The sequence below is a fragment of the Artemia sp. Qi Xiang Cuo genome, chromosome 7 (genome assembly GCF_049724085.1).
Source record: "Artemia sp. Qi Xiang Cuo chromosome 7, ASM4972408v1, whole genome shotgun sequence".
In the NCBI taxonomy this organism is placed as follows: Eukaryota; Metazoa; Arthropoda; class Branchiopoda; order Anostraca; family Artemiidae; genus Artemia; species Artemia sp. Qi Xiang Cuo.
In genome coordinates this window covers 16,554,505-16,566,648 of record NC_142800.1, presented here as the reverse complement: position 1 = coordinate 16,566,648, position 12,144 = coordinate 16,554,505, and the positions used below count along the sequence as shown (strand labels likewise).

The window sequence follows — 12,144 nt, the reverse complement described above, 5'->3', positions numbered from 1 at the left end:
AACTTGTTTTTTTAAATTTAATTTCTGATCGTTTTTAGTTAATGCAGCTTTTATTTGCATAAAAATTTTACTTTTCTTTTGCTAAATGGATGTCTTTACAAATTAACTTACGTAACTAACTTCTATATTCGTATATTTTTCTTCTGGCAAAAAAAAACAAAGTTGCAGATTTTTGCAGATATGAGCTTGAAACCTATGTAATAGGGTTTTCTGATACGCTGAATCTCACGGTGTGATTTTCATTAAAATTCTTTCACTTGTAGGGGATCTTTCCCCAATGTTTAAACAATCGAGTAAATTTTCTCAGGCTCGTAGCCTTTGATGAGTAATACTAAACTTAATAAAATTTATATATTGAGAATCAGCATTATAAACACATTCTTTTGATATATTTATTGAAATTAAAATTTCATTTTTAAAAGTTTCGATTACTATTGAGCCGTATCGCTTATTTTTTTATTGCTTTTTTTTATTACGTATATGTTATTACGTATATAAGGGGGTTCTCCCCTTAGTCAATACGATGCTCTTTACATTAAAAGTAAAAAAAATTTTGATTCACAAACCCTTGAATCACAAAGGCCGTTTAATTAGAATAGATAGCTCTTTTGAAAGCACTAAAAAAAACTGTCGCGTAAAGAGCGAGGTATTGACTTGGGGGAGAACCCCCTCACATACGTTATAATTTCTGTTCGTTTTAAGTTCTAATATTCCTTCTTACATTTCAGTTGTAAAAACTTGTTGTTTTTTTTTATTTAATTTCTGATCGTTTTTTAAATAATGCTTGGAAATCCGGCGCCCCCTTCATAGAAATTTCCCTTACCCCAAAGAAACATCCTCCATAGAAATATTCTCCAGATTAGCTCCCTCCTCGAGCTCCCCCCCCCTCCAGAAAAAATCCTTCCTGAAAATGGTTGTATACTTCCCAATAACCAATAAATAATGCTGGCAAGTCCGGCGCCTTCTTCATGGCGATTTCCCTTCCCCCATGAAAACTTCTATCATGAACAGATCCTCCAACATAACCACCGATCCACCCTTTCCTCCCACTACCAGAAAAAAAACCTCCTGAAAACTTATGTATACTTCCCAATAACCAATACTATATGTTAACATTGGGTAAAGTTCATAACTTTTAGCCCTCCTTCTGGGAACTTCGGGGGATTAAGTCATCCTAAAAGACATATTTATCATATTTTCGACCATGCTGAACAAAATGGCTATCTCAAAATTTTGATCGGGTGACTTTGGGAAAAAAATAAGCGTGGGAGGGGGCCTAGTTGCCCTCCATTTTTTTTCGTTACTTAAAAAGGGCACTAAAACTTTTAATTTTCGTTCCAATGAGCCCTCCCACGATATTCTAGGACAACTGGGTCGATACGATCACCCCTGGGAAAAAAACAACAAAAAAAAACAAAAAAAAAACAAATAAACACGCATCCGTGATCTTCCTTCTGGCAAAAAATGTAAAATTCCACATTTTTGTAGATAGGAGCTTGAAACCTCTACAGTAGGGTTCTCTGATACGCTGAATATGATGGTGTGATTTTCCTTAAGGTTCTATATCTTTTAGGGGGTCTTTCTCCCTTTTTTTGAAAATCAGCCAAATTGTCTCGGGCGTGTAACCTTTGACGGGTAGCACTAAACTTGATGAAAGTTATATATTTGAAATCAGCATTAAAATTTGATTCTTTTGATATATATATATTGGTATCAAAAACCCGTTTTCTTGAGTTTCGGTTACCATTGAGCCGGGTCGCTCCTTACTTACAGTTACCACGAACTGTTTGAAAGAAAAGGGCAAGATACGAGAGTTGTGAAACAAAGTGAGTTTGTAAGATCTGTGACCAGAAAATAGATGAGTGATGCAAATTTTGTTTTCCAGAAGCCGATTATCATTGTTTATGATTAATTATATGTTATTACTTTCATCCTAAATTGACTTACAACTACACATCCAGCCTATTATGTGCTCATTATAAGCAAGAGACTATTATTTAGAATTTTCTCTACTTATAATGAAAAAAAAATCCATTTTATTATCTGAGGTTTTCCAACGCTTATAAGGACAATTGATGATTAATGATGATTGTCTTCTGGAATGTACAGAAAGTGTATTTCTAAGATAAGCGGACAAGTAGAAAAAAGACAAGTAATAAAATAACGCGGATATTTCACCCGTGCAAGACGTCTTCCGCGGCGGTGAAGTGAGAAGGCTAGATTAGCGGAAAGAAAATCAAAAAGAGAGTTAAGGTTTTGAGGAGTAAAAATTGTATGCTTGGTTTATTTTTAGTTCGAAAGTATTTTCTGCCCCCCCCCTCAAACTTTGGGAATTGATATCCTTGAATGTGTCATAGGTGGTTAACACAAAAAAAAAGTCGCATCTAATCTAGAAACTTAACATTCACTTTAAGGAGTAAATAGTCTCAAGTGGGTTTTTACGTGTCTCAAGTGGGTTTTTACGTGTCTCAAGTGGATATATATATATATATATATATATATATATATATATATATATATATATATATATATATATATATATATATATATATATATATATATATATATATATATATATATATATATATATATATATATATATATATATATATATATATATATATATATATATATATTATATATATATATATATAAGATATTCATTATCGTTTCATGTTAGGAATTTTACAATACCTACGTCGAGTAGCATTTGTTTTCTGTATTAAAATTAACGTCGATCATCGGACCTACAAATTTGTTTGCTATTTAGATGTTGATTATCATATTGAACGAATATATTTCAGGTTGGATGGTACATTTCACAAATACGGATCACACAAGAAAAAGGCATTACTGGAGGCTAGATCCAACATCAGTTACTTTGTATCAAAATGAAAATACAAAACAGTATTATAAACAAATCCTTCTCACTGATATGCTGGTCATTGAATCTGCTGGCAATCAAGTTGCCCCAGGTAATAATTTTCCCTTTGTTTATTTTATTTGTTCAGTATTTTATTTATTAACTCAGTTTATTAATTTATTTTTTTATTATCAATTCATGTTTTATTATTAATTTATTTTATTATTGTTTTACTATTAATCGATGTTATTATTATTTATTATAATCTATAATTTATTTATTATTTTATTTATTTATTTTATTCACTGTAATTATTCATTTTGTTTATTACTCTTCGTTTCATTTTGCTTATACTGTGCTGAAAACCAAAGAATATGGGAAAGTACTAAAAGTACAATCCTTATCGATTAGCATGGGAAGATTGGGAGAAAAAAGAAAATCATGGTGTCTCTTTTACTACAGTATCTGGTAACTTCAATAAAAAATAGAAATTACCAAAGAATATTGGAGAGCTGAGATCATAAATATACTTTTTTTTTTATATAGAATTAAGCTGAAGTGTCTCTCTACGTCATAATTTATCAGATTTTTGTTTTCGAGAAGTATTTTAACTCAAAATTCAATCTATACAAAGTAAGCTATCATAAGATTGGAAACTTCTAGGTAGGTTAAGGTGGCTAGCCAACTCTAAGCTGGCGTTTCTGATAGAATTTGGAATTCTTTACCCTCCCCTACGTTTTAAAGTGCCTAAAACGACAACTATTCAACAGTTAAGTGTTGTTTAACTCTTTCTGTTGTTAAGTGATGTTAATCTCTAAGATTAGTTCTTATGAAAAATGATCTAGAATGACTGGAATACAATGCTGAAGTTCAGTGCAGCTTGCTCATAATACCATCCCTGTCTACCAAAGTGAGGGCATATTTTGTAAATTTTGCTGATTCATTTTACCTTGGTCGCATTTGCAGAGGTGCATTTGCTTCACAGGAGGTATTGAACATTGGCTGTGATAGAGGCAAAAATCTTTCAATACTTTTAGGTTAAAGATTACCCCTAACTTAAAGTCTTATGCACCAAATGCATTTATTTTGTGTATGCTTTGCTGCACACTTCAGTAATCTGTAATGTGTAAGTATGTAAATGTGTAAGTATTGATTATTCGCAAGTATATTATAATATTGATAAGTATAATATTATATGATTGTTTTTATGATGTTTTGATGATATTATGATTAATATTAATAAAAACGTACGACTATTATTATTATTATTGTTAAATCTATAGCTTTGTCCTGCTACAATTTCAGTTACTTTGTTTTGATGCTTCTGTATAATTAAGAAAACGCTCTTTCTGTAAATCTGTGATACGCTCTTTGATTCTGGGTACGACCTTGTCTGGTAAGATTCTTACACATTACGATTATAATCTGTTTTTCTTTATAAAATTCCCTGGGTTGTAAGTTATACTCTGGGGGAATATAAGGTTTTTATAGAAAGCGCTGTCGTAGAAACTTCAAGAAGGGCTCATTCGATTGGAAATTGAAGGGGCTATTGCCCTTTTTCATAGTCGAAAGTGATTGGAAGGCAACTAACCCCCTCTCACGCCCATTATTTCCCCAAACACATCCGATCAAATTTTTGAGATGTACATTTTGTTCAACGTAGTTCAAAGGTCCGGAAAGTATGTCTTTGAGGATGAAAAACCCCTCACAGCCCCCAGGGTAAAGGTACTAAGTTTTGCCCTGGGGGCATATAAGTTTTTAGAGACAGCGTTGTCGTAGAGACTTCAAAAAAGGTTCATTCAATTTGGAATTGAGAGCTCTAGTGCTCCTTTATTAGTTCGGTCATATAAACTTCGGAGGGACCTCATTACAGTAGTATTCAGACGATATGGCGCTCTTTTTAAGAGTAAAAGTGAAAGGAGGGCAGCAAGCGCCCCCCCACCCACAAACGTTTTATTGTCGCGAAAAGCATCTAATAGAAATTTTGAGACAGCCTTTCTACTCAAAATAGTCCAAATTTCATATAACAAGGCTCTTGGGGTTGAAACAAACCCCAAAGATTAGGGGCAATGGTTGTAAGTTATGCCCAGGGGGTATTGAAGGTTTTTATGGAAGGGATGGTTGTTTAACTTTAGAAGTGGCTCATTTGGTTGAAAATTGGAAGTTTTGGTGCCTTTTTAGCGTCAAAAGTGACGGAGTGCATTTAGCCCCACCCTCCCCTACATCCCATCCTTTCAACAAACGCATCTGATTAAAATTATGAGATAACGATTTTCTCAAAATAGACCAAAACATTTTATTCATCGTTGTTGAAGGTTTTGGAAATTGTGTCTGTGAGGAAGACATCCCCCCCCCCTTACAGCTCTCAGGAAAAGGGTTGCAAGTTATGCCCTTGGAGCATATAAGGTTCTTGTAAAAAGGGTGGTCGTATATGCTTTGGAGGGGACTCATTGGATTGGTAATCATAAGTTCTAGTGCCCTTTTCAAGAGACAAAATGATCAGAGGTTGATCATTTGGTTGAAATTTGAAGTTCTAGTTCCCTCTTTAGAGTCAATAGGGATTGATGTCAAGTTGCACCCCCCTACCAACTACCCCTCTTTTCACCAAATGCATCTGATTGAAATTCTGAGATGGCAATTTTGCTTAAAATAGTCAAAGGAACATATAAAATGATTCCAGGGTTGGCAAAAACCCCCCAGAGCCCTGGGGCAAGGGCTTTCAAGAGCCCTGGGGACACATAAGGTTTTTATGAAATGGCTGGTATTAAATTCATATGGGTCTCATTTGATTTTAAATTGGAAGATATAGTGCTCTTTTTAAGATTCAAAGTTATTTGGAGCCCCCCCCCCCCAACACCCATCATTTTCCATAACAAATATTCAAGCAAAGTTTTGAGACATTTTTTTCAACATTGTTGAAAGGTTCATTAATTATGCGTAGCAATAGTTGTAGTAGCAGTATGCAAATAGCAACTTTTTTTAAACATCCACTTCAGCACGCGATGAAATTTTTAACTTAATACCATCAACCGGTCTTGAAACATTGCTCATACCTCCTCTTGAAAACCTATATGGGCAAAGTGTGTTTCGATTTATTTCAATACAGTTACAATATTGCCCAAAATTTTCGCCTTAATACCCTTAGGTTTATTAGTTGAAGTAGTATTACCAGTAAATATAGAAGTAGCAGTGAGAGTACACTTTATAGTAGTATTCTTAGTTTTAGAAGCAGTAGTAGTAGCACCAGTAATAGTGATAATAGTAGTAGTTGTAGGAGTATAAGCATTAATACTATGATGCAAAATATTGTCTTTTGGTTAGTACAATGCCCCCTCAACAAGCGTTGTATGTTATAATTTCACCCACGAAACTGCTCCTAAGATAGTGCTGATATGCCCTTTTGACAACCTGCATACGGATGGCAGGTTGTCATCCGTACAACAGAAATATTCTCTGAAAATTTCACCTTCATACCATCATAGGTTGTAGATTTTGAGCTAGCCAGAAGACACTGTGTATTGATTCAATGCTGCTTCTAGGGTTACTGTAACTAACGACTCTAATGGTATTAAGCTAAAATTTTTAGGGAACGTATAGGAGTTTCAATTAAACGAAAAGCCTATATGCATGGAGGTATTAAAAGGGCATATAAGCACTAAAGGGCATATAAGGACATAGACAGGGATGCTCTATTATAGCTAGTAGTATGATTGGAGCTAATTTGATTGAAAATTAAAAGTTCTAGTGCCCTCTTAAGAGTCAAAAGTGATAGGAGGGCAATCAGCCCTCCTCTTTAGCTCATAATTTTCCAGACACTTCCAATCTAAATTTTAAGACAGCCATTTTGTTCAGCATAGCTGAATGGTCTAATAACTATATCTTTAGGGTTATTGGGTAGGTCAACCCCCATAGTTATGTAATTCGCCTATTATGCTTAAAAACTAAATTTGGCTTTAAAATTAAATGAAAACACACTGTTGGTATTTTGGTTGCCAATGAGACATCTCAGCAATATACGTACCAAGAACGACTGAGGTTATTAAGTTCAAATTTTCGGGGCTACTTCCATTGCTAGTTTTGCTCTTAAAATTTTACTAAATCAAAAGAGTGTAAGTGTATCCAGGCTGTGTGAAAGAGCATAAATATAATTTTGGGAATAGTATTAACTTTTATTTATAAGGTCAACTAGAGGATGCATATGACTAATTTAACACTACTATTTTTGTCATGATTTTCAAAAGATCTTATGCTGTTAAAAATTGCTAAAAAAGTTTCTCCAGCTTATAAATAGGAGGCCAAACTATTAATTCTTAAAGGAAAACCTGAAAGATTCAAACTATTATTAACTTTTCCCCTGAAAAAGACTATGCTTATATAAAACGAACAGAAATTAATTAAAAAAAAAACCTTTTTCCACAAAATAAGTTTTTCAAAAAGAAGTAAAGACTTTACTGAGTAAAAATTTTACTGAAAAATTTACTGAAGTAAAAACTTTACTGAAAAAAAAATTCTCTTAAATGTTTTCATCTTTATAACTTTAAGAATTCAAAAATTGATTAAGATTTTAAGGAATAAATATCAGCATATCTATAATAAACTGACAATGCACAATTTTTTCAGTAAATTCAGTTCAGTAAAGTACAAATTATATTCTGGCTTTTAGAAAGCATAGGGGTTTTGAACGGGAAGACGCCAGGACATCGACACGTCAGGACCACTACCGTGAGGACATCGACAAAATCCGTCATGACATCGACAAAAAATCTGTCAGAACCTCTAACCGTCAGGACATCAAGAGTCATAACACCAACACGTCAGTTCACAGTCACAATCGCTACCCGACAGAACGTCGAGAGTCATAACATCGACACGTCAGGACATCGACAAAATCCGTCATAACATCTAAAATTTAAGAACTATAGTTTTTTGGGGCTTAGGGGGGAAAAGGTACCTCGGTTAGGTTACATACTTAATATATCCTATACGTTACCCCCACCCCCCTGCTGTGCTAATAAACCAACGAAATTGTTTCTAAACTATTATATTCCTATTAATATTATATGAACTTATAACCTGTTTTGTCGATGTCCGACCTGATTTTGTCGATGTCCTGACGTGTCGATGTTATAATTCTTGACATTCTGACAGCTAGAAATTGTGACTGTGGATGTCTTGACGTGTCGATGTTATGACTGTCGACGTTCTGACGGTTAGTGGTTCTGACGGTTAGTGGTTCTGACGGATTTTCCTTGTTGTCAAATGACGTTTAATGCTTGTGACGATTAGATGAAATGATAGCATCCCGTTTTGAACACTAATCATATTAATTTCTGCTCGTTTTGAGTTTCACTCTGTTATTTGTTTTAATTTCTGTTCGTTTTGAATTTCATTTATTTATTGATACTGATTTTGTGGTGGTTGTATGCTTGGTAGATTATTTGATTCTATTTTTGGTTTAACGGAGTTCTTCATTTTTCTTTGAAAAACTTACTTTGTGGAAAAAGCTTTTTTTGATTAATTCGTTAAAAAGATGTATCCGGGGAACAGATAAGTCAAAGAAATATCTCCTAGCAGAAGTAGTCCCGGAATTATGACTTTTAGATCAATTTCGAAATGAGTTGAATTATTTCAAAAGGAAAGATGATTTTTAAAAAGAGATGTGGTTTGTCTCTCGCTCTCCCGCAAGCTTAAGTTTCAACTTGTCCAAAAATACACTCCAACTTGTACACTTTCTCCCAAATTTGCCTTTTTTTTCAATGTAATTTGCCTTTTTTTTCACGTCTCTTTGAATCCCTCTCCCTTAGATAAAAGTCTGCGTTGCGTATTTGCTGGGTGGAGTAAAAATTAGAGTTACTTAGTTGGTGTCACATAACACTTTTTGAATTACTGTATCTGGACGGTGTAGTCATTTTTTAGCCGTGTAGCCATTTCAACAGGGAGTCTGTTACAAGGTCAAATGTCATTTTAATTTGAAAAGCCTGGGTCTATATTTCAAGGTCGTATCCAGGGGGGGGGGGTTGACCCCCCTCGAAACGTTTGTCTGGCTTGTAAAAATGTAACAAAATTGGACATAGGCAAATTTTGTATGCTTTTTTGAGGTTATCTTGTGTAACCCCCCCCCCCAAAAAAAAAAAAAAATTGAGTAAAACCCCCTCCGAAAAAAATGCTGGGTCCGGCCTTGCTATATTTTCAAGTTAAAAGAAAGAAGTATAAATATTACACATTTTAAATTTACTAGGTCCATGATTGCTTCCGATTGTTTTCTTTTTAAAGTAAACTTGCTAAAACTTGCAGTGACGCCTTCAGAGGAGTGACAAAAAAAAACTTCCTACTCTTAGGAAGTAGTAGGAAACTTCCTACTCTTCCTACTGTTAGGATTGGAAAAAACTATAACCTCGCCCGTCCCCAACACAAAATTTGAAGTCGCCATACCCCTCCCAAAAAATCAATTGTCCCTGAAAGTTTAAACTGGATCCAACTTTCCAGCTGTGAGGAAAAGCAAGGTATAGGGGAGAGTGTTGTACCTCTGACCATTTAAAAAAAAATAATTTCATAACAACTGTGTTTCAATATGAACTGATTTATTGTATTCATCACAAACTTAAGTTCTTGATACGCACATATAATCTGTGGAACCTATATTGCATTAATTTTTTTAGATTAAATATAGGTCACAAAAATATACGTTAACTGGTCAAAGGTATAACATAGGTCATGTACCTTTGACCACTCTATGTTGTACCCTTGACCACTTACATAAATAAGTACAAAAACTAAAAGGAACTTGTTTACTACTTATTTTTTTCTTAGCAAGTATCAATTATTCTAAATTAAATATTGACAAATCAATTTCGAACCGCAGATGTTCCGTTTGACGAGCAGTCCCACAGGTTTTCACTGGAACTGGAAGTTTCATTAAAATATCTGATTCATCAGTGTGGTACTCCTTTTGATCAGTCCTTACAAATCTAAAAGAGTTTGTATCACCTAGTTTCTTTAGATATTTAATTTGTATTTCACTTTCATATAAGTCTATTACTTCTGCAACAAAATTTTTCACACTCCTTTTGCAAGCCAACTTCACAACAACAAAATCGCCTTTAGAAATTTTATTTCTTTCAAAATTTTCCTCATCTTCCAAATAGGCCAAACAAACAAAATCTGTGTTATATCATTATCATCCATCGCCAATTCAGTATCTATGTCAGACTTAGATGTTGAATCAACCTGAAATAATTGTTTCGTTGCTTTCTTCTTTCGGCTCACTTGACCCACTTTTTTCTTTTTCATCTTCTGTTTCTCAATTTCTTCCTTTTCTGGAGTGTCAGTCAATATTCTTGACTTGCCTCTCTTCCTTCCTTTTGTAACTTCTTTCCTGGGTCCTGCCTTTGGATGAGGTCTAATCATCTCTGGTGAAATGATTCCAGTGGCATTTATGGATGATAAATTAGTGGCTTCCATGATTTCCTCGTCATTCTGATTCAAACTTTCAGCGACAGGAAGTGGTCTGTCTGTTACAGTTGAAGATGAAAATTCATCTTCCGTGAAAATATTTTCATTTAGTGGCACTAATCCCGCTACCTTAAAGCCATTTACAATGTTTATCGGGCAGAAGGTCTTCGGATATGCAAATCCAACTAAAGAAGCAACATTATATATTGTGATAGGCTTGCCAGAATTACCAGGTGTCAACATCCAATCATTTGCTGCCACTTTATAAAAGCGTTTGAAAGGTCAAAAACCAGACCTGTCTAGGGGCTGCATTGTGACTGGTAAGGGGATGAAATGTTAATAAATGTATACCAAAAGATTTTGCCAAAGTGATCACTGGTATGGTCACATGACTCTCGTGGTTGTCCATCAGAAGAATCACTGGTGTAGCAGCAGTTGGCTTGACATGCTTAATAAAGTGTTTCAGAAACTCCAGGAATAAATTTTCATTGGACCACCCTGACTGATTCGCTGCTCCAATAGTACCTGGTGGTGCACCTATCAGCATAAAGTCTTTAAAATTGACCCTGGGAAATATTAACATAGGTGTATGCCAGTAGCATTTATGGCGGCTATCATCGTAATATTAGCGCCTCTTTCACCAGACGTAATGCTTCCAATTTGTTTTACCCCCTTAGGAGACAATATCTTGGGTGGTGTGTGAACCGTTGAGAAACCTGTCTCATCAACATTCCATATATCAGACAACTGAAAATCATAGTGGTTCAAAACATTCTTGTAATTATTAAAGACAAGCTTCAGTTTCTTTGTTGAAAGCTGTTGATCTGGCAAGACTAGTTGGCTCTGGGTGTCTTAATGAGAGTTCTTTGGAGAATTTTTCTCTGAAATCCCTTAACCATTGTTTACCAGCCATTTTATTGTCATTCCATCATGGGGGATAATTTTTAGTATTGGCGATCGTATACTGGTAAGCTAACAGCCTCACAATTTTCAAAGAAAGACCACACTGCATCATGGCAGCTTCCTTGACATAACTCACAAGAAATCTTTCTTCTTCAGGACTGAAAACTTATTTTACATTAAAGTTTCGTTCATAAACAAATTTGGTCTCACCAGCTGTTTGAAACCTTTTCAAATGAAATATCAGTGTGGGTATTTTCAAGTTGAAATGTCTCGCAGCTTCACCAATGCTCATATTCCCCCCAAAAATTGGTTGGACAGCTCTCTCATGTCTTCCTTGTTGAGGGCAGGTCGTGTTTTCCCTGTTTTACTCCTCGGTATATTCCCTGAAATGAATAGGGTAAATAATCATGTAAAGACATTTCAGTGAATAAAGGTAATAAATTGGTATTAAAACACCTACACTTTTTCGATTCGAAATTTTATTATTTACCCCTTCAGGCTTTTTTCTGAGAAATTTCTTTGCGTCTAAGCTAAATATCCTTGCCGATTTGTTGCAAGGTTATCTAGTCTACTCAAACAAAAAAAAGGAGAAAGGGAAATTGGGATGCATTCCAAACATAAATAAAGCCCATTCAAAATTATTTTGAAGACAGAGAGCAGTAGTTATAGCGTGTTTTTAAGATCCGATAGAAAATTACCGCAAGTTGATGAACCATCAGTCGTGCTTCAGCAAACCATTAGAAATTTATCACTATTAAGTTATACCATTTTCATAAGTCTATAACCAATATAAACTTTGCTGGTGAAAAGTTCCCCTTCGAAAAAAAACATTGCGAGTTGACTTGCTGATGAATTAAATAGCCTAGTATAAGAAAAATCCAAAGAAGGACGAACAAAACCTGAAAATTTCTCAATTTAAGTCTCAG

General features: G+C 34.5%; 1 protein-coding gene across 1 annotated transcript in view; it reads left to right on the top strand.

Annotated features, from left to right (window-relative positions):
• Positions 1-12,144, top strand: part of PKD (serine/threonine-protein kinase D3) — a 177,902-nt gene that overhangs the window by 134,143 nt on the left and 31,615 nt on the right. The window contains exon 11 of the mRNA XM_089092070.1: positions 2,805-2,975. Within this exon, the coding sequence (XP_088948196.1) occupies positions 2,805-2,975 (171 nt within the window). The remainder of the gene's footprint in view (positions 1-2,804; positions 2,976-12,144) is intronic.